This window comes from Lingula anatina, chromosome 4, assembly GCF_051362555.1.
Source record: "Lingula anatina isolate TDL-2025a chromosome 4, LinAna3.0, whole genome shotgun sequence".
NCBI classification, from domain to species: domain Eukaryota; kingdom Metazoa; phylum Brachiopoda; class Lingulata; order Lingulida; family Lingulidae; genus Lingula; species Lingula anatina.
In genome coordinates, this window is record NC_141770.1 from 26,534,634 (window position 1) to 26,559,851 (window position 25,218).

The 25,218-nt window shown below is 35.0% G+C and overlaps 4 protein-coding genes across 8 annotated transcripts in view; 2 read left to right on the plus strand and 2 right to left on the minus strand.

The window, feature by feature from the left end:
• Nucleotides 1–10,624, minus strand: part of LOC106152413 (protein VAC14 homolog) — a 24,399-nt gene extending 13,775 nt beyond the window's left edge. For 2 of the 3 annotated variants that reach the window (XM_087011254.1, XM_087011253.1), the window contains exons 1-8: nt 9,034–9,197; nt 7,878–8,031; nt 6,315–6,482; nt 5,833–5,895; nt 5,410–5,517; nt 4,962–5,071; nt 4,237–4,343; nt 3,811–3,948 (exon numbers count right to left, since the gene is read on the minus strand). In XM_087011254.1, the coding sequence (XP_086867380.1) occupies nt 3,811–3,948; nt 4,237–4,343; nt 4,962–5,071; nt 5,410–5,517; nt 5,833–5,895; nt 6,315–6,482; nt 7,878–8,031; nt 9,034–9,134 (949 nt within the window). In that variant the 5' untranslated portion in view covers nt 9,135–9,197. Of the gene's footprint in view, nt 1–3,810; nt 3,949–4,236; nt 4,344–4,961; nt 5,072–5,409; nt 5,518–5,832; nt 5,896–6,314; nt 6,483–7,877; nt 8,032–9,033; nt 9,198–10,486 lie in introns of those variants that run through there. The other variant, XM_087011255.1, reaches the window with a different exon arrangement.
• LOC106152417 (transmembrane protein 64) lies at nt 9,425–14,891 on the plus strand. Its single transcript, XM_013525977.2, has 3 exons — nt 9,425–10,093; nt 10,460–10,621; nt 12,771–14,891. Exons 1-3 carry the CDS (start codon nt 9,425–9,427, stop codon nt 12,984–12,986), a joined length of 1,047 nt encoding a protein of 348 aa, XP_013381431.1. The 3' UTR covers nt 12,987–14,891.
• Nucleotides 14,892–18,065: 3,174 nt separating this feature from the next.
• LOC106152416 (uncharacterized) lies at nt 18,066–22,036 on the minus strand. Its single transcript, XM_013525975.2, has 7 exons — nt 21,870–22,036; nt 21,186–21,311; nt 20,511–20,751; nt 20,119–20,308; nt 19,590–19,638; nt 18,932–19,134; nt 18,066–18,588 (listed from the first exon to the last, which is right to left on the minus strand). Exons 1-7 carry the CDS (start codon nt 21,912–21,914, stop codon nt 18,279–18,281), a joined length of 1,164 nt encoding a protein of 387 aa, XP_013381429.1. The 5' UTR covers nt 21,915–22,036; the 3' UTR covers nt 18,066–18,278.
• Nucleotides 22,037–22,140: 104 nt separating this feature from the next.
• The window catches only part of LOC106156943 (integrator complex subunit 8-like), a 40,845-nt gene continuing 37,767 nt past the window's right edge, over nt 22,141–25,218 (plus strand). For all 3 annotated transcript variants that reach the window (XM_087011240.1, XM_087011241.1, XM_087011242.1), the window contains exons 1-7: nt 22,141–22,313; nt 23,045–23,158; nt 23,314–23,416; nt 23,993–24,139; nt 24,416–24,481; nt 24,736–24,796; nt 25,040–25,213. In XM_087011240.1, the coding sequence (XP_086867366.1) occupies nt 22,184–22,313; nt 23,045–23,158; nt 23,314–23,416; nt 23,993–24,139; nt 24,416–24,481; nt 24,736–24,796; nt 25,040–25,213 (795 nt within the window). In that variant the 5' untranslated portion in view covers nt 22,141–22,183. The remainder of the gene's footprint in view (nt 22,314–23,044; nt 23,159–23,313; nt 23,417–23,992; nt 24,140–24,415; nt 24,482–24,735; nt 24,797–25,039; nt 25,214–25,218) is intronic.

Consider the following 25,218-nt stretch of genomic DNA (forward strand, 5'->3'; position numbering starts at 1 on the left):
AACTTCTAAAATAATGGCCCGATTATGCTGATTTTCATACTCAACCTATGTTTTAGTAAGATTGACCACTCCTGTGAGTACAGTGACAATTGGCCTATCTGTTTTTCTTATATTGTGTTATCAGTGTTGCATATATGCTGAAAAGAATGAAAAAGTAGCATAACTTCCATAAAAGTGGCTCTATCATGCTGATTTTCGAACTTGACCTGCGTATTATTAATACTCATCAGTTCTGTAAGTTTCAAACCAAAAGGTGAAACCGTTTTCCACTTATCGTGTTTACGGTGTTGCATATCTGCTGAAAAAAGTGAAAAAAAAGCATAACTTCCCTAAAAATGACCCGATCATGCTGATTTTCGAACTTGACCGGCGTATAATGAATATTCATCAGTTCTGTAACTTTCAAGCCAAAAGGTAAAACGGTTTTCCACTTATCGTGTTTACGGTGTTGCATATATGCTGAAAAAAGTGAAAAAAAACCATAACTTCTCTAAAAATGACCCGATCATGCTGATTTTCGAACTTGACCGGCGTATTATGAATATTCATCAGTTCTGTAACTTTCAAGCCAAAAGGTAAAACGGTTTTCCACTTATCGTGTTTACGGTGTTGCATATATGCTGAAAAAATTGAAAAAACAGCATAACTTCCCTAAAAATAGCCCGATGATGCTGATTTTCGAACTTGACCGGCGTATTATGAATATTCATCAGTTCTGTAACTTTCAAGCCAAAAAGTAAAATGGTTTTTCACTTATCATGTTTACGGTTAAAGTGCACACCAACGGCGACAGGGACAGCGACGGCGACGACAGACGCAGATGATGGCTATATGTACAGACACATCTGTGTCTGTACATAAAAACAGCATAACTTCCATAAAATTGACCCGATAGCTCTGATTTTCAAACTTGACCTGCATGTTATGAATATTCATCAGTTTTGTAAGTTTCAAGCCAAAAAATAAAAAGGTTTTTCACTTATCGTGTTATCAGTGTTATAATAATGCTAAAACAAGACAGCAATGTTCTGAAATGTTTTTTTTTTCCAGTTTTAACAATTTTTTTTAACATAAAACAAAATTAACAGTTTACTACCGTTTTTATATGATCAACTAAGAGAATTGATGAGATGGGAAAAATATTAATAGAGCAGTGTTAAATGTCCAATTTCTTCCATTCTGAGATTCTGAACATAGTGAATGATTGAATCTGACAAACTGCAATGATGAATTTATTTCCATTTTTGAAACTTTATTACACAATACACGATAACAAGTTTACCATCATTTTTACATAATCAAGTAATGATGTTGGAAAGATGCAGGAAATGCCAAACAAACACTTTTACGTATCTTATTAATTAAAAATTGAAACTGTTAACATGCCTAAGAATTTAATCTGAGGAAATGTGAAAAAATGGCATTTCTTTAAAATAATGGCCCGATTATGCTGATTTTTTAACTCAACCTGTGTTTTAGCAGGAATGACCACTCCTGTGAGTTTAATGACAATTGGCCTATCTGTTTTTCGTATATTGTGTTTACAGTGTTGCATATATGCTGAAAAAAAGAAAAACAGCATAACTACTAAAATAGTGGCCCGATCATGCCGATTTTCGAACTTGACCTGTGTTATAGTAAGATTAATTACTCCTGTGAGTTTCATGACAACAGGCCTATCGGTTTTCCTTGAAATGTGTTTACAGTGTTGCATATATGCTGAAAAGTGAAAAAACAGCATAACTTCTACAATAATGGCCCGATCATGCTGATTTTCGAACTTGACCTGCATTTTATGAATATTCATCAGCTCTGTAAATATACAGCCAAAAAGTAAAACTGCCTTCCACTTATCGTGTTTACATCAAAAGTGCACGGCGCCAGCGACAGTGACAGCGACGACGACAGACGCAGGTGATGGCAATATGTACAGACACATCTGTACTTATTTACTGTACTGTTTGAGAACAGTAAGTGACATGGTTTTTCTTAAATGGTCATCATGGGAGCAGTGCCCAAAATAGATTTTTTTCAAATTTTGATGCAATATTACATAATGTTTAACAGCATAATGACCATCAATTTTTAATAATAAAATATTAGTATCATGGATATTCAGAAAATGTGACTAGCAAAGGTCTTCAGGCCCATGGAACTTCAAAGTCACAACTTGAAAATGCCAAAATGTAAACAAAGACAGCAATGTTCTGAAATGTTTTTTTTTTTTCATTTTTAACAATTTTTTTTAACATAAAACAAAATTAACAGGTTACTGCCATTTTTATACGATCAACTAAGAAAATTGATGAGATGGGAAAAATATCAATACAACAGTGTTAAATGTCCAATTTCCTCCATTCTGAGATTCTGAACAGAGTGAATGATTGAATCTGACAAACTGCAATGATATGAGTTTATTTCCATTTTTGACACTTTATTACACAATACACGATAACAAGTTTACCATCATTTTTACGTAATCAACTAATAATGTTGTAAAGATGCAGGAAATGTCAACCAAACACTTTTACATGTCTTATTAGTTAAATATTGAGACTGTTAACATGCCTAAGAATTGAATCTGAGGAAATGTGAAACAAGACAGCACTGTTCTGACATGGGTTTATTTCCATTTTTAACACTTTTTTAACATAAAACAAAATAAACAGTTTACTGCAATTTTTATATGATCAACTAAGAAAATTGATGAGATGGGAAAAATATCAATAGAATAGTGTTAAATGTCCAATTTCATCCATTCTGAGATTCTGAACATAGTGAATGATTGAATCTGACAAACTGCAATGATATGAGTTTATTTCCATTTTTGACACTTTATTACACAATACACGATAACAAGTTTACCATCATTTTTTCATAATCAACTAACAATGTTGTAAAGATGCAGGAAATGTCAAACAAACACTTTTATGTATCTTATTAGTAAAATAATAAGACTGTTAACATGCCTAAGAATTGAATCTGAGGAAATGTGAAAAAACAGCATAACTTCTAAAATAATGGCCCGATTATGCTGATTTTCGAACTCAACCTGCGTTTTAGTAAGATTGACCACTCCTGTGAGTTTAATGACAATTGGCCTATCTGTCTTTCTTATATTGTGTTTACAGTGTTGCATATATGCTGAAAAATGAAAAAAACAGCATAACTACTAAAATAGTGGCCCGATCATGCCGATTTTCGAACTTGACCTGTGTTATAGTAAGATCAATTACTCCTGTGAGTTTCATGACAACAGGCCTAACGGATTTCCTTAAAATGTGTTTACAGGGTTACATATATGCTGAAAATTGAAAAAACAGCATAACTTCTACAATAATGGCCCGATCATGCTGATTTTCGAACTTGACCTGCGTTTTATGAATATTCATCAGCTCTGTAAATATAAAGCCAAAAAGTAAAACTGCCCTCCACTTATCGTGTTTACAAGGAAAGTGCACGGCGCTGGCGACGGCGACGGCGACGACAGACGCAGGTGATGGCTATATGTACAGACACATCTGTGTCTGTACATAAAAATCAGAAATCTTAAACTTGATTATATGCCTTTTTTCTTGGGGACAGAAGAGGTGGAGGAAAACTACCAAAGCTGAGGAGCCGGGAAGGGGGGGGGAGATGTCTGTTGTACACGTGCATGCAGAAGTGCATATGTGTGTGTGTGTGTGTGTGTGTGTGTGTGCATGAGAGGCTTTCCGAAAATACCCCACCCCCATGCACCTTTCTTTCCAACACCCACACATAATCCCTCCAGTCCATCTTATACCAATCCCCCATCAAGACCAGCAAGGATATTTTTTCTACTGGCATCGTAGGCCAGGCAAGGCAGTACTGCTGTAATGATACCTGAGGCATAGGGCAGTATAACTCTCCCAGAGAGCTGCAAGAAATCCTTCAGCCACAACAGGGCAGTGTGTTGTATAAGGGGGTCTGAAAGAAATTGGAAAACCATACACTTTATAAACTGTTTTGTGTTGTTCTTTTTGTATAAATTGTGATATTTTAGTCATGGGTTTTGAAAATGTGAAAATGTGCTCACAATAAATAAATAAATAAAAATAAATAAATAAATAAAACATGCTGTTGCTGTAAACAGATAATGCTCAGCAATGCTTAAACAAAGAAATACTGTAAACACTCAGACAAATCTCGCTTTAGTTTCTTTCTTTTTCTCTGTTACATAACATTTGTTCTGATAAATAATGCATTAAGTCTTACCTTTTGATTGACTGTGCATGACAAGTACATTGGCCATGGCAGCAAAATCTGCTTTGGACCGCTCCTTGTGAATACCTTGTAGGAACTCGCCCAAGCAGGCCTCACACCTAAATAACAATAAGGCCCCATTGAGAATAGGGGACCAACTAGTCCTAGGGTCAGATATGGCAACCCACTACAAAGCTACTGGACACTGAATAGACATCCCAAAGAGAAGTATTCCAGTGGGTCGGCTATATTTGACCCCAACACTAGTTAGTCCCCTATACTGAATGGGGCCTAAGATAAGATTTGTAAATATCATTATTTATAGGGTACCAGGCTCAGATTTTAATTTGATTTGGGTCTTGGTAAGAGCCTCAGACAAATAAATTGATAAATTTTCCCAGTGATGTGACCATCTCTGCCAAATGGGAATTTTTTTTAATCACTACTAAGTTAGTAGTACTAACATTTATCTATCTACAAGAGTTACTGTTAATATGAGTTAACAATTGCAATCATAATGACGAATCGGCTTCTGCAAATAGAGATCAATATACACAAAATATGCATAATAATTTAACTTAACAATATATTCAAAAGTTATTCACTTTTTGTCGTAAATACCTAGTAGTGATTTGTTAAAAATATTTTATAAAGATAAATATCAATTTTTTTTATCCTTTAAGAAATCATTACCAGTGAAGATGAGTTCAATCTGAAAGATAAAATCCCAGACTTACATTTTTCTTATTTCATCATTTTCATCCCCAAGAATGTTGAAAAGTCCGTCTAGAATCTCAGGCAGAAAGACAATCATTTCTATATCTGGCACTGCATCAAGAGTAGAAATCTAAAATATACATGTTAAAAATCTGTCGTTTGCTTACTTGGGCTATGTACCTTTTTTCTTTAACATATCATTCTTGTATCATTTGCACATAAAACTGTTTTAGCCTAACTTTTAGGCTTTACCAGATCATGGATAATGTTTCCAGTTATGTTACTATGTTCATTTTAGCATGTCACTACATATGATTCAAGACAATTGTTTTGGATCAAAAAAGGAATTTTATCAAGATGATTAATTTTATTCTCTATAATATTATGTACAAAATAGCTCATTTTTGAAAGTAAAACAGACTTCATTCAGAAATATATCAAACTTTGTATTGCAAAGCCTTAACTCACCCAAGACACCAGAAATTGTCGTGCGAATGCATTCCTCACGTAAATTCTATCTCTCAACAATGGCATGAAAGACACCAGGTCAAATGAACTACTCTCTGTGACAATGTCCTGAGACAAATTAGAAAATAAATCTATGGTTATTGCTAATTAAATCTGAACAAAATGGCATTATTATATCTAAAAAAAAAAAGCTTTGCTTGCAAAACAGGAATGATGTTTTAAAATTCTACTCATTAAGTTGAATTGAAATATAATATCATTCTACTTTTTACTTTAAAACCACATAATGACCATAACTTTTGAGTGAATTTTTTTATCTGAAAAGCCACTTTTATTGTTTAGCATGACACCAAGTGGTATCAAAAGTCTATACTTGACTTTTCAAGTTCTGACATCATTCCACTATTAGCTGATATGTTTTACCTTCACTAGACGATCTAAAAGTTCAGATCCATTCTTAACATTTTGATCAGGGTCAGCAGCCAGCTAAATAGGACCAAAAAGCCATGGATTAATTGAATATATTAATCTATCCAAATATTATAAATATGTAATTTTTATATTCAACTTTTGTTTATTACAAGCTAAAATTTGAATTATTTTTATAAAACTGAATGAGATAAAACATTTTATTTTGTTGTTTTTATTATTTGTTTTATGCATAAATAAATAAATAAATAAATAAATAAATAAATAAATAAATAAATAAATAAATAAATAAATAAATAAACAGAAGTTACTCTAGGAGTTCAGTTATAAAAATAAAGACACGAGGCAAGTAATCTTTTGTATTTTGTTCTGTAAATAGCAACTAAGGGCAGCTAAAATGCTAAACAGTCTTTGCTAGGACCAATTATTAACTTGAGTCATTTTGTGAAAACAAGTCCCTAAAAATGAATATTTACCTTGCTCAACCCATCAAAAATATCATTAAACAAAGGAAGAACAGATCCTCTGGCCACTTTGACTATGTTGTACAGAGCCTCGCATGCGTAGTATCTCACTCGTCCATCCTGGTCATAGAAACAGGCCAAAGTAGGCTTGACCATCTCCCTTACATACAGACTGGACTCCTGAAAAGATTACATAAGCATTTGTCTCATCAGGACATTTCCCAAGTTTGTTGACTATCTTGAATGAAACATTAACCCCATAGGATCCGGTTAATGCTGACCCATAAAGTTCTGCTGTGCCCAATTAATTCTGTGACCTAGCCTTGAAAAGCCGGGTCACCTCAGTAAATTGGCCATAATTTATTTGTTTGCCTTTATTACCTATATAAAGTATACATTTTTAAAAAGCCAATATTTCAAGCTAAATGAAAATAGAATCACATTTAAATTCAACATGCAGTATCAAGAGTTATGGCCGGTTAAAAACTACATTTTTATTTGGTAATGGGTGAAATAAAACAAAGTTGATTTATCTTATGCACTTTATTTTTTTATTTCTCCATACATTTGGCTGAAAATTCACAGAAATGATGTCAATTATAGTAACTTTCAATCCAGGAAATTTCAGCAAGTTACCTCCAATAGTTTTCAAGTTATGCTCGTTTTGCTATCAGGTATACTTGAGCCAACTTTTCAGCTCACCTGAACATCGTGGCCAGAGCTGAGTAGAAGTCAAATTTCAACACCATCTATGACAAAAACATCTGTTAAACTTATATCAAAAATAAAGGAATATCATAGCCACTGTCTATATCACTGTCACTCGAAATCACCTTATCAGTGTCATAGTTTTTAATCATTTCAATAAGTGTCTATTCGCAGGCCCCTTCCGTAGTGAGGAGTCGCCATTTTGATTTTAATTTCTCCAGCTAAGTCTAGAAAATCGCCGATTTCTCGCTTATTTATTTTTCCATCGTCCTTTATATCATAAATAAAGGAATATCATCGTCACTGTCTATGTCACTGTCACACGAAAACTTCTCATCATAGTCCGAGTTTTCAATCATTTCAATAACAGTAACCATTAGTAGTTCCATACCGTAGCGAGGAGCCGCCATCTTGATTTTACTTTCTCCAACTAAGTCTAGAAAATTGCCGTTTTCTCGCTCATATATATTTCTATCGTCTTTAAAAATGGTGGCAATAAGAGACAAGAAACATACCCGGATGTTAAACTATATATCATTTCATGACTCACAATACAAAAGAGTACAGAAGCCGATCTTTACAAGATACGCACATATGCGGTTCTGGGCTTTTGGGGTAAGTGATAATTGAACCGCACATATGCGGTGACGGGCTCTATGGGGTTAATAGAGACATATGCAGAAAATGAATGTTCTATTACATAACACAATATTCCTAGAATATATATATTTTTTAAAATTTAGTATGATCAAAAAAGTTTCCAAAGCTAAATTTGCCCTCTGTTAGCAAATTTAACACAATTTTTTTCACGTAGTTATAGTACTTGAACAAAAGTATTCAGAAAAAGAAAGAGAGAAATTCACAAACCTTCCCCAGTGCGATGGCAGTGGCAGCCATGCCAATCAAGCCTCCTTTCCTTCCATTGGGGTTCTGCGAGGTAGAGAAGTCTTTGCCCCCCAACACCTGCAGCACCCGGGTGATCTCCTCTCTGTTGTTAGTAGCAACATATTCTCTCACTTGTCTTAAAAAATGAAATTAAAAAGGAAAAATGAAAATCAATTTTTAAATTATTGATAAAAACTGGTGAATTAAATACAATCATTCTAGATGTAAAATATATATCAATCATGAACGATCAGCTCTTGTAATGGTCATTTTCACTGCAAAAGATTCTAACACCTGTCCGAATAAATGAATGAATAAATAATCAGTCAATTAACATTAATGATGTTAAAGATTGACAGGATGGATAAATGTCAAATAATACAAAAATCCATTGCTAAAGATCATCATCCCCATTCTGTAAATGTTACCTATATTTAAGTATTTAAGATAAATCAATCAAGGTGAAGCATTGACCTAAGGTTAGTACCAGTACTTAGTATTTATTTTTCATAATCCCATTTCAAAACATTTTATTGGATTATGTCTTCACAATGTCAAGGAGAGAATAATGAGGTGTCAAAATGAACTTATAAATCTTCCGTGTTTTAAAAGCATTGTGCCATACATTATCAGCACCTGGCTTGAGGCAGATTACCACTAAACGACTTAAACCCAGTTTACCCCCCCCCCCCCCCCCCCCACCTGGTACCAGCTTACTGATTTATATGGGTGGTGTGCTGGTATGGCACAAAGACCACCCCCCCCCCCCTGCAAAATATAACCACTTACTCCCTCTTCTTTAAGAGATCTTGATACTCCAGACTTATTTTATTTAATTGTGTTTTTAATTGTGGGATTTCATTGTATCTTCTTCTTGTACCGTAGTTATATACAGTACTGGGTATGTCATCAATATACCAGATTTCCGGGAAGAAATATATAATTATTAGTACTGATTTAGGAAATACAATGCGCATTATTTAAAGAAATATTTTCAAAAAGACTCTCAAACACCCTAGCTTAATCCTAGCACAAGTTGCAACTTGGTTCCTGACTCTTGTCTATTTCAGAGTCTTGTTTCTTGCAGAAGAAGGAAGTCTGCAAGTTGACCGTCTTAATCCAACCGGCTTCAGTTTACCTTTCGATTTCAAGGGCAGCTCCTTTTCTTTTCTCGTAGAGTTTGTCATTCAATGCCCGGACACATGCCGCCGTAAGCGGCGCAAAATCTTTCTCGTTCATCAAAACGAGTTGGTTACCACGTCCATAAACTACATTTAGATAGACTTGACAAGTAGAGTCCCACTTTCAATGCATGTGATTAACGCCGCTTACAGCTTTATAAAATGCGCATTGTATTTGATGCAAGCGACACTTATCAACAAATCTAGGTCAAGCAGCCAAAGCTGAACGTGAGCAACAAACGAGGCATTATCTTCTCGCTTAGTTGCCACATAGAACAACCGCGATCATTATGCGGATCATCGTTTTACTCACGAACAACTCCGAGGATGGTGTAGAATAGATCAGCGATGTTTCATCGAGTGGTTTCCATGGATAATCTTCGAAAGTTGCCAGCGCAGGCCGCCGGGGGTTTGTTACCCGTGTTGGGGCAGTCCTCAAAATTTGATGAGGTCCTCGTCAACTTAGAACTTCCATCGCCATCGGCCGAGGCCCAGGAGAAAGCGTTTGTACCAACAGACGCTGGGATAGTGTCAAATGAAACCACAGCTACAGTTGAGACGCCTTCAAAACGCTCAAACTGTTTGCAATTTTCTTTATCAACGGTTGTGGTCATAGCTGTTGTACTGTTTATGCTAATACTGTGCAGGGAATACATAAAGATTCTCTTAATTTGGCTAGGAGAACTTGACGTCTGGCAAGGCTGCCTGATTTATCTAGTCCTTTTCACTGTTGTGTCTTTCCCAATGACTTGGGGTTATGTTCTGTTAAACATATCATGCGGATACCTCTATGGCTGTATATTTGGCACCTTCACTGTTATATTATGTGTGTTAATTGGAGTCACGATATCACATTTTGTTGTAAAACATTTCTTTTATGACTGTGTTAGCACTAGGCTACAAAACGAGAACTTAATGGCGGTGGTGAAGGTCATCGAAGGAAAGCAAGGGTTTAAAGTTGTGGCCCTTGCAAGGCTGACACCAATTCCATTTGGATTACAGAACGGGCTGTTTGCAGTATGTATACAATCTGGGTTTGATTTCTATAAAGAAAGTTCTTTTTAAGTTGGTCTAATACTATATAAGCATGTAATGTGTGAGATATCTTTCTACAACTGTTTATAAAAAAAATCTGTAAATTTAAGCAATGTTCCTTTATCACCAGGGTGCTGTCTACCCCATCCAAAACCCTTCAGAAAGTTGCATTATCTAAATCAGTTTTACATTAATTTTATTATTTTTATCATCACAAGTAACATTCACCATGATCTCAGTCTCCATTCTGAGAATAACCCTTAAAGATTTTAAACTCAAAAATGGGTTTACAAATGGATCCCAATTCTGTGAATAAATATATATAGATGACATTTCTTTGTGTGTCAGATAACCCAGATGAGTGCTGTCAAATACCTGTGTGCATCCACCCTGGGTCTTCTTCCCACACAGATCCTCAATGCTTACATTGGCTCCACTCTCAGGTCTATGGAGGATGTACTCTCAGATGACTCTAACCAGACAACAGGATGGATTGTTTTTATTACTCAGGTGAGAGGGTGTTTGTGGCAAAAGATAATGGGTTTACCTGAGGTATACTGAAAAGGCGATCAATAGGAAATGAGGATTGGCATAGTGGATTATTTTTTTGGTAACCTTTTTTTTACAGCATTGTGATGCTTTTTTTTTTGTCAAATGATATTTATTTATATACCATTATATGTAAATTCCATGACAACTATGACATTAGACTAAAAACATCAGTTGTCCATCAGTTTGAAGACATATTAATTTGTGCAATTTATTGTTTATTTGAAAAGACCAGTGTTTATTACTTACTTTGGAAGCTTTCAGTAAAAGTTACCATTGTCAAGTCTGTTGAACCTTGGATGACAGTAAGACCCCATTCCCATAGAATTTAGATCAATCTGTCCCTGTGGGGAGTCTCACTAGATTACTGTCAGCTTAGCCGGCTTGAGCGTCTGTCCCGCCTACTAAAAGCTGTAAGGGGGTAATTAACTATGGTGCCCGCTCGGCTGACTGCAATTTAGCGTGAACCCCCAGAGAGTTAAGTCAATCTAAATCTTAATCTCTGGATCGATCTAAATCTCTTGGAATGCACCCTTAGAGTTGTAATGTTTGCTGATCCTTCATGACCTTGTAGTCAAACTTTAATCACTTAATATGAAAGTTCATTATAAATAACTCAATTTCAAATGCAAAACTTTTGTATCATTTTGAATTTAATTTCTAGCCAACAATCTTGCTCTAAAATTTTAAATCATTATTTTAGAAATTAGTAAATAATATATCAGTTTAATACCTTGTTTCATTGGTGCCGTATAGAATAGATTAGAATACTAATTGCACAACTACTAGTAAATACCTCACTTAAATATTTTGTATAATATTGGTCTTGAGATGGGGGTTATTTGCAATCAGAAACCAGGAAAATATAAATAATAAGGAATACAGCAAGCAAATAGCTGTTTGAGGCCATTCTCCGAGGAAAGTTCTTTTTTTTGGAACTAGTTCGCATAATTCATAACGTTTGAAGTGAAATTGTGGATTTTTGAGCCTGACTTTGTCAGCTATGATTTGTCATGATCATCAAGTGTCCCTGTTTCACCTGAGTTGCAGGCTTTGACTATCTTCAGTGTCACGTTTAGCTAACGATGCCTCTGGGAAATATCTGAAATGAAATATACTCTGTCAAATGGGAACATTTCCCTCAAGCTACAGTGTTATTGTAACCACATGATACTCTTCAATATCTTAGAGGTGCTGACATTTTTACTGACTTTTCTTGGATATTACACTTGAATCAAGGTAGAAAATAAATATTTGATTTGGATATCAGCACAACAGAAATCACGTCTTTATTCTGAGTAAATACAGTGCATTTGATATTTGCAGTGCTTGCTGAAAGTTATAGATTGAAAAATTTATGATGTGTGTATGTCCTACTTCATAGTACAGTGACATGGAATGAAACATTAATTTTAACTCAAATTACGGTAATTGCACATGATATTTGAACCAAATTGGATTGTGCTGTTTTCATGCAAAACACTGAGTGTTTGTACGTGTTGTAAAACTTGACTGGATACTTGGAAAAGTTTCTTTTAAAAATTGAATAGGTACAATGATTAATCTTGAAAAAAGAGAAATATTGGAATCAATTCAATGTTCAAATTATTTGAATAGTTACCAAACCAGAAGATAAATTTACATCCAGGCACATTTAGATAGGACATTTATTGCCTTAAATTGCTGCTGTCAACTATGCAACAGTAAGCACTAAGTCTTCTGATATCCTCTCATCCAAAACCATTGACTTAATGCAAAAATTCTAGCATGTCATTTGCAACATTTACAGTAGAGTCACAAGAAAAAGTTATTTTTTTTCACTCTGAAAATAAGAAAAACTTTAAAAATGCTGTTTTGCTTTTAGTTGAATAAACTGCCACCTATAATTGGTTCTAGAACATTCCCTACAAGGGGTATGCCCTAAAAGTTGTATGAATATTATGATACAAAAATGACATAGTATGTGCACTTATATCAGTAATGAAGATACATTAACACAGAACAAAATTAAAAGAAAAATGACGTGTTTTATGCATTTTTTACAAAAAAGAAAATTTTGTAAACTTAAGGTAATTTTCAGATTTTTAACCAGAATTTCATCTCATTTCAGTTAGTGTTCACTGTCCTCCTCATGTTCTTTGTGGTCCGTAAAGCAAGAAATGAACTTAAGAAGACAGTAGACGAGCAGGAGACGGGCGAGGACTTGGTTCTCATCGAGGATGATTCAGCCGATCCAGACGGCTATGTGAAAATCACCATCCCATCATCATCCTCCCCAGAACTTTCCAATGGCTACGCAACAAGAAGTAAACAGTTGCCTCCGTAATCTCCAAGATAAGAGCAACTAGGTACAAAAATAAATAAGTAGATAAATAAATGGAAAAAGGCCAGTTGGGTTTTGAGAGGGGAGGTGAATACAAAATCTTAATGCCACTGATGAGACTTTTCCGACCTTTGTCGGAATTCGGACTTCTTCAGTGTCATTTGGGTCATTCTTGTGAATTGTGTACCCTGGACCCCGGCCAATTTTCCTACTTTTTCGGTGAGGACTGGTCTCATCCCTAAATGTGATCTCATTTGAATAAAACCTAGGGTAGCTCAATGCTTAGTTATATTAAATATGTTTAAAAGTTAATTAAATTTTCTATTTATTATTATTATTATTATTATTATTATTATTTGCCAGTGGCTAAACTGTTTTAAGATGATTGAAAAATGCATAATGTATGTGGTAATGGTTGTTGCTTGACCGTAATCTGTAGTTCTGCTCAAAAAAAGGTTTGGGTTCAGGTTAGTAGTTTTACTGATGTTATATGGGAAAGCAAACTTAGTGCCTGGGGTGAGAAACATCAAGCTGTGCATACTGAATTCTAACCAAGACACACTTGAACCAAGTTGCTGTGTAGAGGATGTATTTTTTCATTGTTTGTACATGATGTATTATTCAAACATATAAATTTATGAAGCTGTAACCTTCACTCGTCAGACCATAAATTTATCAAAATAGCACCAGTGGCAAGGACTGAAATTGCACCCTTCTCTTAAAATCTGACACCTAACTTTTAAAGAGAACTATTGTGAATCAGCTCAAAAGTACAAGTCAGTTTTGTTATATTTTATTTCATTTAAAAGATTTTAGCACTACATTAAAATTACAATTGCTAAAAGGTAGATAAGCACTTCAGCTGTTGCCCAGAGCTTGGTGTCCCATTTACATGCTCTAGAAGTCATTTATTATATCTTCATTGAATCATTTACTGCAGTGAAACTGCACTGTATAATTGCAAAAATGCTGGTTATATTACAGCCTTATTAATTTATGATATGAAGTGTGCATTAAGTAGACAGCCAGAAACACACCTTGTGTTATAATATAATTGCTCAATGTGGTTGACCACCCTGTGTTTCACAGGTCAGTCAAAACTGACCTCAATTTATCAGCAAATCTGGGGCCCCGTAACTCAAGCATTGTGACCGAGCGCAAGTGTCTTGATTCCATAACTCACCCATACTTACCCCATATAATACATTCGATTGTAGCCTCCATTTGATATTGCTATTCGCAATACGCGATGCTTTTGAGTGGGGCCCTGTCCTGTTTTATCACACCCTGAATTTCAAAGATCACAGGGAACTCACCTCAACATATCAACATCTTGTATTACGGAGGTTAGCTGCAAGTAATCTTTGAATCTCAGGGTGCACATTTAACGCTGGTTTCCGTTTTGAGTGAAATCCGTTTTGAGCGATCAGAAAATACCCAGCATGCACAGGGTGATAGCAACACAGTTAGAAGACTGGATAGAACCAGTTCAGATAATGTTGTGGTAAATGTATGTAGAAATTGAAAGCAGTCATATAAATTGCACTGTGAATATTATGTTAAGTTGTCACTTTTAGCGTTGTCTTGCCATTGGCCAAAGTCACTGTTACTTACATGGAATAAGCTGTTTGTTTATACCAGAAGATTACGGTACCATATTTTTGATGGAGTTTTTAATGTTTTGAACTGGAAGCACAGTAGATTGTTTTGTTTATTTATCTTTTCAAAATGAAGAGAAAGACTCATTTTTGAAAGAATTTTAAGAATGTTCAGTCTTCCGTATAATCCAGGAGTTAAAAAATGTTATGGAAAAATGAGTCATATTACATGTTGCCTTATTTTCCAACAGTAGTTTGATCGTCATAATGTCATAGACAAATTGGGAAATATATGCACTTCTCTTATTTTTACCATGCTCCATGTTGAATCTAGTTTACACCTGCCTGTTTTAAATGAATGTTTTAATGTTGAGTGCATTTAATTGCTAGACTGACACATGTCATCTATATATTACACATCAGTGTGAATAGGTTACTGTGAACTAATGCTGCATATCATGTACCTCCATTTAAATCATATCAATTAGTATTGTACATCTCTTCAGGAAATACAGGATAATCAGAGGAGGGGGGGGGGGGGGGGGGGGGGGGGGGGGGGGGGGAGCAGGACAAGACATATCATAAGGCCCATTCTTATCCATTTGGTCCAGATAATTTAAAGACTGGGTTCCCATCCATAGATCGATTTAACAGATCGGTCCATCTCCATGAGGTTTCTCGCTAAATTGCTTTCAGGTTATGGGGTTTAGATGTCTGGCATGCCTGCTAAAGCTGCTAAACGATAGTTAATTACCCCCTATCAGCTTCAGTAAGCGTGACAGACATCTAAGCTGCTTAAGTTAATTGCAATTAAGCCAGAATCCACTTGGAGATAGTTCGATCCAAAATTAGTATGATAGCCTCTTAGAATGGTCTCTAAGAACCATGTCATGTTATCCCTGCTATCATTATCAGATAACTGGGTAAATAGGCATTGAAAATTAATGCTGCATAAAGGTGCAATGTAATTCTGCATGAAAATTACTGTGCATTTTGTTGGAGGGGAGGGGGGGGAAGAAGACACATTGACGTGGTCATCTTGTGGTCACCCATACTTGAGACGTACACCATGAAGTAAGGCTCAGTATTTTCTATTAAGGCCAGTGTTATTTTAATAAATGTATTCAAATGATACTTATTAAAATAATTAAATTAGTGAAATAGTATTTATTGAAATGTATGCATCAACATGTATTGTTTGACAGACAGACAGACACACATACACAATAGGATGGCAGGAGAATTTTATGTATAATTTCTATACTACAATTTAATTAGATGAATCTCATTAGTCAAACCGTCAAAGCTGTAAAGTGAAAAGTATTATTCAAAATATTTATTAATTTATTGAAGTTGTTTTATGTAGTATAAAATTCTTATAAGGTTGATTTTTAGGTAGAAAATTTTTAGAATGGCATGGCATGGGTGTAACTGTTTTAGAAAAAAAAAATCAGTGATAGCTTAATCAGTATTGTCCAATTATCATTATTCTGGAGTTCCCAATGAAAAATTAACCTTAGTATATATATATGTCCCTTTACAGCCACTTTCTCTTGCCAATGGCGTTAACCAGATCGAACAAGCTTATTGAACAAACAAATGAATTCAACCATTTTCACTTCAGTCTGCATTAAATTTTCAGTGTTTGAGAACAACCAGCTGGTTCATTTCTAAAAGAAGATCACACATCTTTCAGTATATAAACAGATTGACAAAAATTCCATATCATTCTGTCTTTCTGATTTAATTATTAGCAATACTTTATTAGTGGTCATTTTGTTCTCTAGGACCTGCTGATATATCATTGCCAATAAGTATCTGTATTTTATCAAAGAAAGGCAATTTTTGTGATCAACTTGGTGGCCTTGAAGAACAATTAAAACTTTTAAATGCCTTTCATTACAATGGTGAATTATACTTTTCAGTTATGACATATTGATAAGATGATCTGTTTACAGACAAAGAAGATTAGAAAGTTAAAATTCAGCCACAATAGATTACTTAATATATTGCTTATCAATAAACAAAAGAATTTGCTCCAGCTCTATCTTATGGATTTTTAATACAAGTATGCCATTTTAACACCAAAATGAATTTTGAAATATTGGGAGGATGACTTTTAAATTATATTGATAAGGTGTCAAATACACAATCAGTTTAAATAGTTCTTAGAGCCAAGTCTGGTCCGTTATAGTGTATCCACTCTGAAGTTCACAGATTACTAGAAAGTTACTGCTAATACCACTTAGTCTGAAACACTGAATTTAGTATAGAGTGCTCTAAAACTTCCCACTAATATGTTCTTGTCTGTGGTTTTCTATTAGTCGTCTGAATGCACTGTAAATGGTAGAAGCATTCTGAAAATACCTTTAAAATTTTGTGACTTTTCACATTGAGTTGGGGAGGGGGAGGAAGTTTAAATTAGCAGGTTGTTACCAGTGACATATGAAGCTAAGGGTGCCCTCACCTACTGTGTTAAATGGTATTAGCTCATGTTTTTCAGATATGAGATGTCATCTGAATCAATATTTATTCATCTGTTTGTCCACAAACTTGGCAGAACAGTTTTTATAGGTGTTTGCATCATGTAAACCATGTTATATTATTTTGTATATAGCACATGGCAATTGTATAAATATGGTAAATTATTGAGCAAAAATGTTCATTAGCTTGGTAGTTGAATCATGAATATTATCAAACACAAGCTGAAATATTTTCTCATCGTTAGCTTACTCACATCAGTCTGATGAAGGCCTTTGCGTGTTTGATAATTTTCATTTATGATAGTAAATTATTGTAAGAGTAAATAAAGACAAAGACTTTTTCTACCTCTGATAACCCTGAGGATCAGAGGTCAGTGGGAACTCCACCTCTGTTACCAGTATGCCTCTGTTATTTCCAGTGAACTCTGGCACTCGGGGTGTCTCCGAGATGCTGGTGTCGTATATTATTCACGCCATGGAGCTATAATTTACACAATTTCATTAAAATGGCCAAGTTAACCATGTTAGTTAATATTATACATGTGGGTGCATTTCAAACTGTTTTAACTGAAGGCTAGATAAGTCTGACTGATTTTCATCCATCTTTTCATTTTAATGAAGCAGGAAAGGCCTTTTCACATCGAACATTGTCTTATCATTACAGGGGTTCCATTTATTTATTGAGGCTCTCTACGTCTGTTAAGCCAACAGTAAATCTACATCATAAAATGCCAATTGTAATATATTTTTTGAGGAGGTGGGTGGTTTTAAAGCTATTGTGATATTGACGTTGAATAAAACCAAATCTTAAAATTTCAATTATTTGTTGTTTCTACTTAACTAAGTAACTCAAGGTGTAGTTACGATTTTTAGTCCAAAAATTCTCACTTTTTCTGTGATTGACTTCTATCAGATCCTCCATAAAAGATGTAATTTTTCTTTTTTGAAATTTTAAAATATTTAATTCCGCTGCAGCACATCTGCCACAAGCATACAGAGAATGAGTTTAAAAAGCCATATTTTATTCATAATTGATTTTATCCTTTGAGCAAAAATCAAATATTTGTTTTATGCCAGTTTCCATCTGTGTAAAATCTCAATGTCACAATCCCCATTGTCCAGACCAATAATTCACAAATATTCCCTGGCAAATTCTACCACATACAATAGCTTTTCTCACAATACTTTAAAAACAATAAACAAATATTTTCTTCTCAGATGCCATTTAAATTGATATCAAATGGCAACAGAAAGTCATGCATGGCATATTTCCATGACCAAAGTCTCGCAACTCGCTCAAATTCCACTTTATTACTCGAATAAAGTTCCCCAATCACTGGCTCCATGCAGACGTGACAGTAGGGGTCTGTTAACAGTGACTGAATGCTGATTAACACTTTTGATATCGTTAATGCTAAACTCCAGTTGTGATGAATGGAATCGAGTCCAATGTCTCCATGGCGACTAATGTTGGGATGGAAGATTTTTGTGATGAATCGCACAACGGGGGGCCTCATGGGATAGCTGGAAAGATGCAAATAGAACGTTTTTATTTGCACTTGACATTACTTCTCAGCTTGTAAGTCTGACCTGGTACACTTTCTGACATTCTGTCACAGACTGAGGAAAATAGTTAAGGCAGTAATGACAAGAAACAAATGAGTCTTGTAGACCAGCAGAAAACTTGATGGTTTGCTATAAGTAATTCTCAGTTTAAACCAAAGTTATTTTAGTTTACAAACACTAATTATAGACAAATAAAATGACACAAAATAAGAGGCAATTATTCAAACTGCTTGGCTCATTAAGCTATTTCTTTATTAATTCTAATATTTCTAATCTGATATCCAGGGTGTGTGTGTCTCACCTGTGTGGAATCTGCAGGTACAGGTAAAATATTCCACCTTCATACGGACTCCCTGCAGGACCCGTGATAGACGCCTGCCAGTGACAGCAGTATTTGTCCAGCGGGGTCGCCTGGATACCTTCAGGGGGGTCTGTCTGTAAAGTTTTTAGCTCACTCCGTAACCTCCGATGTCGCCATGAGTTTTCTTCTATTGGAGGTGTACTCTGGAAATTGTTAAATATATTCAGATGGGATTTCATATTATTAGGCTACAGAACTGCTGGCTGAAAATCTAACACTGAGACAATAATTTGCAGTTTTCCATGATAATGCATTGCAAAGTAGCATTGTTTCACAACATAAGTTAAAATCTAATCTGGGGGAATGGCTGACATAAACTGTTATATGATATCTTTAACACTCAATATATATTTGCAAGCAAATGTGAAAATTTATTCACTGAGATATTCTTGCAAATAAATAAATAAATAAAAGTATTAAGGTAAATGAGAAGAAAGAAGACATTATTGAAGCATTTCCAGCAGTTTCAAAACATATGACAGAAGCCTCACAAATCTACCTCTACCTGCTTAGTGTTATATTGATACTGAAAGTGAAAGTGAAAGTGATCACCATTAATTAATCCAAATCTGTGGACCAGTTACCTGGGGATACTTACTTGTAACATCATTCTGTTTAGGCATAGCCTGCAAGGTGCACTTTCTACTCTGAAATAACAAACACTTGCTGTACAGCACGACTGGCCTCATTAACAGTACAAAAATAGTTGTACAATTGACAGAACAAGTCTGCAAGACTGACCTTATTAATAGACTACTCAGAGAAAAATCATTTGTTTAAATATAATGTTGACCACAATTATCCTAACATTATAAATATCACAGGTTAACAACAAAAGAACTGCTGACCCAAAACTTTGTTTTCATAACCTAAGAAAGAGGCTCTACTCAGCCAAGCATACTGAATCTTAGTCTCATGCTTCTCAGATTTTGATTACATTTCAGAAAATATAACCTGTTAAACTAGTGCCATCAAGTGTCATTTCTTGTCAAAATTTCCTTAACACATTTTGACGACACAGACATGACCATATAAGTGACAGTTTTTGACGCAAGTTGCCAAGTTTGAAGAAAATAAAATAAATGAATAAATAAATAAATAACACATACTAGTATAAACATACGTACAGTTTCGTATAAATGGTCCTCCAGCACCTGACTTTGTATTTGGGGTCAAACAGCGGCCATCGCAGGCGTATAAAGTGCTGCCACTCCTCGTCTGTGGTCTCATCCTCCATAATCTGCTGCCATCTATTGCACACATTGCCCGCACTCCAGCGAGAGATGTCATCCAGGTAGTTAAATACAACTAGGAGCACTGAAATACGATTTATTTATTTCACTAGATTTTTTTTTCTGATTATAACTGCTGTACTGAAGAGTAGTATACTCCAATGATGTCAAATTCTTGGCTGATATTACAAACTGCTATAATTCCTCTCTGACCATATTCTCAGGCTATGCAACATGGTACTAATATAAGGCATATTATTATTATTGGTGGTGTTAAATGTTCTAACCCTCTGTTGGTAAGGCATCAACCAAGCCCTCAGGAATCTTCTCTTTGTCAAACTCTCTGGGCATGGTCAAGTTGGCGATCCTTTCCGCCAGTTTATCAGGCTTTGTGGGGGCTGGGGTAGAGATGCCCCTTCTGGAAGGCCTCTCTGCCCCCGCAGGGGCCTCAGCACAGCTGCCATCTGTTTGGAAAAAGGCTGTTGCATCGTCTGGTTCTTCATTCCCAGAGTCTCCTGAATCTGTTTTCTGCAAATATGAAGGATATCCATGCTCACTTCAAAGATCATTGAAAACTATGTGTGTAAAGAATGAAATCCTTTAACATCACATTGTTTTTTACTGAAACACAATGAATCAGTGATGTAAATCTAATAACCAAGTCATCTATATAAATCAATAAACATTACTGATTATAATCTTTAAGATATTTAGCATAACTTATAAAGCAAAGACAATTTCTCTCAAGGCAGCAAAGAAATTATCATTCAAGGAATCATAAAAAAATGGTTAATAGAATACAAAAGCTCCACTGAAAATAAATACGATATCTTACTCTTTGATGCAGCCAGTGTTTCATTCCTGATTAAAAAAAAAACATGTTTTTACATTGTATGCTGATGTTTAAGATAACAGGTGTATCTCAGCAGCTTAAAACATGAAATATGAAAACTGTGACTCACCTCTAGATATGAGATATCCTCAGGGTTGTTGATGTCATCAGGGAACAGAAACAAGTGACAGGTGCTGCAAACAGGTTGACCAAAACTAGTCCCATAGAAACCTCCACAAACACTACAGGTCTTGTACTGGAATCAAAAGGAGATTCTAACATTTAGCATCAACTAATATGTTAATTTAATACGTTTGCAAAACTACAGGAGTATGATTACCAGTACCTACTTCTTTACTCGTTTGCCAAAACCACTGTGTTAGATATACATCAAGTCAGAGCTCTGTGAAATCTTGCCAAAACTCGAGGTATTTCTGGGAAATAAAGTTTTAATAAAAGTAACCAAGAAATGCTTTCATTTTCATCTCAGTTATTATCAATCAAATAATATATTCTGTGATTACCATTTGGATATTTTCTTTAAACAAGATTTAAATAATTTCGATATACTATGGGTCAACAAGTTGAAAGAATATGTTAGTTCAGCGGCAGAGGCTGTTTTAAGACGAAAAATCACCATAAAAACATCAACAAACTCAATGCGACCAAAATGCCGAATCAGGAAATGCTATTCTTATTTACCACACAATTGTTTTTGTGCGTTCAAATTGATATATGAGAATGTCATTACTGTAATAATCTGCATGATACAGGTCACTCAAATATCCAGATTATTATGATCACAAAAACTCACTTCATTTGACAGAAATTCCTGTATGTCGTCTACCTCAGTCGCCATGATGCTTGGTCAATATGCGCATGCTTGACCTAATTTTACTTACATGTATATTTCTCATCATGGCAGAAAAACATGCATAGTTTTGTATTGGTTGTGCTCCTACTTTTACATTGATGCTGCTAAAATAAAGCTGTTTTATTTATCGACGAACATGGAGCGAAAATAGCACTTAATGATTTGCTTTTGTAGACATGCGCAGTGGTGTCACTTCCGGAAAGCACCTGCACAACAAAGTTCGAAAGTGCCCGCGAGGCCGGTTGAGATGAAATATGGCAGACACAGAGAGAAGCGAAACCCCAGATATCACTGCAGTAGCTCATGCATCGACAGGAAAGTCGTGGTTTGAATTTCTGCTGGATGAAGCCCTCTTGGAGAAACATTTGCTGGGGGACAACCCAGGTGATGACTGGTGTGATAGTGGTGAATCAATTGAATCTATATACCAGTACTGTACTACAGATATAGTATAGTAATAGATCTGCCGAAATCTCCTTTTCACATTTTTTTTCTCCCAAACTACAATGATCTAGCTGTTGACAACTGGCAGGTGTTAGCAATACCTTAGGGTAGTGGGAAGATAATGGCCGGGCATAGTTTGAGTTTAATTATAACTGCTAAAAGTATATTAAGAAGGCAATTTCAAGCTTCGGCAATATTCATAAAGCTTCGGCATGTGTGACAGGAATCATATATTGTCAGTAACACTGCCAGACGTGGCGAAGTGGATTTGATTCCCACTCAGTCCCATTTTTTCCATTAATTTTTTTTTTAAATTATAATTATATACTAATCTATTATGATGGTTCAGTGATGTGACGGGTATCAGCTAGTTAACTGTGTTGTCATGCACAGTTGGCAATATTATCAATTCGGTAACAATTACAGAAACAACTTTAATAAGTGTGATGTACCTTGCACATTTATGTTTAATGTTATTAATGCCACGAAAAATAGAGGAGCTTTATTGACTAAGTAAAAGTGAGTTGTATTGCAAAATGTCAATACTTGACGCTCATGTATTTATTTTTATTTAGTTCAAAACATTTGATTAAAGGAAATATTATGCCAGGATGATCTCATGTAAGAAACTTTTATCACAACATGTTACAGACAATATTATTTGTTTTTAGATCCATCAGGGACTCAGTTAATTCTGCAGTTTCTCCAGCATGCGGAGGCTGTTCCTAACGTGGGCAAAGATCAGACGAGTAACGGGACAGAGGGGAAAGGAGATGAAAAACAAGGTATTGTGTTATCTAGAGGGGCTTTTAATGTACAAATTAACTTGTAAGTCATGGTTCACTTGTTGATTTGGTATCATGCTAAGCAAAAATAGGAGTCTTCATAGATATTAGTCCAAATCAAAATTAGAATTGATCTGAAACTAATTCCATTTCAGGAGAACCAAAATCAGGAGAAAATAAGAAAACCAAGGCCTTGAAACTACTAGCTCTGAAGATTGCAGCATTTCTGAAGTGGGATTTAGATGTTTTAGATAAAAGGTAGTATTACTCAGAGCTAAGAACGGCTGCTTTTCTAACATCTAAATTGTTGAAAAAAGAAAGAAAAATAGATGCTTTACATTGAAGATTAATGGGCCCTTCTTGTGCTCAGCTAATCATGGGCAGCAAAGTTTATACATGTCCCTCAATTCATTGCCACGCCCACTGCCACACCCACTATCACACCCACTGCCATACTTACTGCCACTTTCATTGCTGGAAATGATACTCAACCAAATTGTGAGAGAAAAGGAATTACAGTAATCTTGTTTATATAATGAAAAACAATAGTATCAATTAATGCTATTATGAAAAATTAATTGATACATAACTGTGCCATGAAACTTCAATCATTTTGGATTTTTAAAAAAATTAACAATTTTAATATCCAACTATTAATGTAAGTGATAACATAACAATACAACTGTGCAGTTGATCCTCGGTCATACTGAATTAAAATCTTCACCCATGATTCTCAGTTTATGGAATTACAATATACTACACGTAACTTGCATTTTTGAAAATAATATTAGCTATATTTTAAGTGTCGTGATGGCTATGATATTTTATTTACAGTATCCCATTATCAATGATGTCTGCCCTGCTGACAGAGCTGGTGAAGATAGCATTTCCCCAGGACCTGGACCCTGAGACTCTGAAAGACGGAGACCTGTCCTTGTTACCTGATGAGACCGTTTTTGCTCTTATGCTGTATCACAGATGGTATGGGTATTGTTGAATTATTATTCTCAAATATGAAGTCAATTGTCATTCTTTTATTTTATATAAATTAATGTTTTTAGCATTTTTCTTGTTAGATATAGCAAAAGCATCAGTTCAGTCACAGGTGAAAAGATGTTCAAAGCAAACCAGTATAAATTTGAACATTATTTGGGATTTTTTAAATTTATTTGCAACACATGTTGCAACAGTCTGCTGTTCAGTTTGACAAGTGTTTTTGTTTATTTCATTCATTAGAATCTATTCATTTATTTTCAGGTGTGTTAAGACAGCAATTAAGGACAGCTTTCCCAGCAGACCAACCAAGACTCTAAATGTTCCAGTGTGAGTACAGGAAAACATCTCATGTGGGACATGTTTGATTTTTTTTCCTGATTGTTATTAATTGTTATTAATTGAAATGCCTGTCACCAAATAAAGAAAAAACAATTTAAGATATAATTTGAAGTTACTGATAAATACATCAGATAGATTGTAACTTGACAGGTAAATTATGTGTCTAACAGAAAACTGTCTATAATAGATAACTTTGGTTATAAATTTATTATTGAATTTTTTAAAATTATGTTATTATCTAGGCCAGGTGTAGTGGATCCAACTCTAGGACTGAACGGGGCTAATAAAAGCATGCTAGAAAGTGTAAGTAATAATGCATTAATGAAATCCTAAAAACAAAGGTGTACATTTTAAGGTCCTATATCTAAAGAAAGTGTCAGGTGATATATTTTGATTAGGAAAATGGAAAAAAAAATTCCAGTCATTTTAACTTCGTTAAAAGATAAGTTATTTTGCCATTCAAAATGATATAATCAGGTATGCCACCCAAACAATAGAGGGCAGCACTTTACAGCTCAAAATGACAAATAGATGTCACCTCTGTAGGTGAAGTCCCAGCTGACAGGATCAGCTCTGATCTTGGAGAAGTGTAGTAATTTGACCAAGTCCCTGATGATGCCCAGTATTGACAGTATAGCTGGTCTCCATGAAAATACTGAGACTATCACACACCAGTGGGACAAGGGACAACTGATACCAAATGAGGAACTAATATGTCAGGTAAT

Bases quoted from the DNA above. Each gene is read 5' to 3' on its own strand.
- LOC106152417 (XM_013525977.2), top strand. From the start codon at position 9,425: ATGTTTCATCGAGTGGTTTCCATGGATAATCTTCGAAAGTTGCCAGCG. The intron at 10,094-10,459 runs GTATGTATACAA...TTTGTGTGTCAG, and splicing joins TACAGAACGGGCTGTTTGCA to ATAACCCAGATGAGTGCTGT. The intron at 10,622-12,770 runs GTGAGAGGGTGT...ATCTCATTTCAG, and splicing joins GGATTGTTTTTATTACTCAG to TTAGTGTTCACTGTCCTCCT.
- LOC106152416 (XM_013525975.2), bottom strand. From the start codon at position 21,914: ATGGCGACTGAGGTAGACGACATACAGGAATTTCTGTCAAATGAA. The intron at 20,752-21,185 runs GTGAGTCACAGT...TCATATTTGCAG, and splicing joins AGGATATCTCATATCTAGAG to AAAACAGATTCAGGAGACTC. The intron at 20,309-20,510 runs GTTAGAACATTT...ATCGTATTTCAG, and splicing joins TGATGCCTTACCAACAGAGG to TGCTCCTAGTTGTATTTAAC.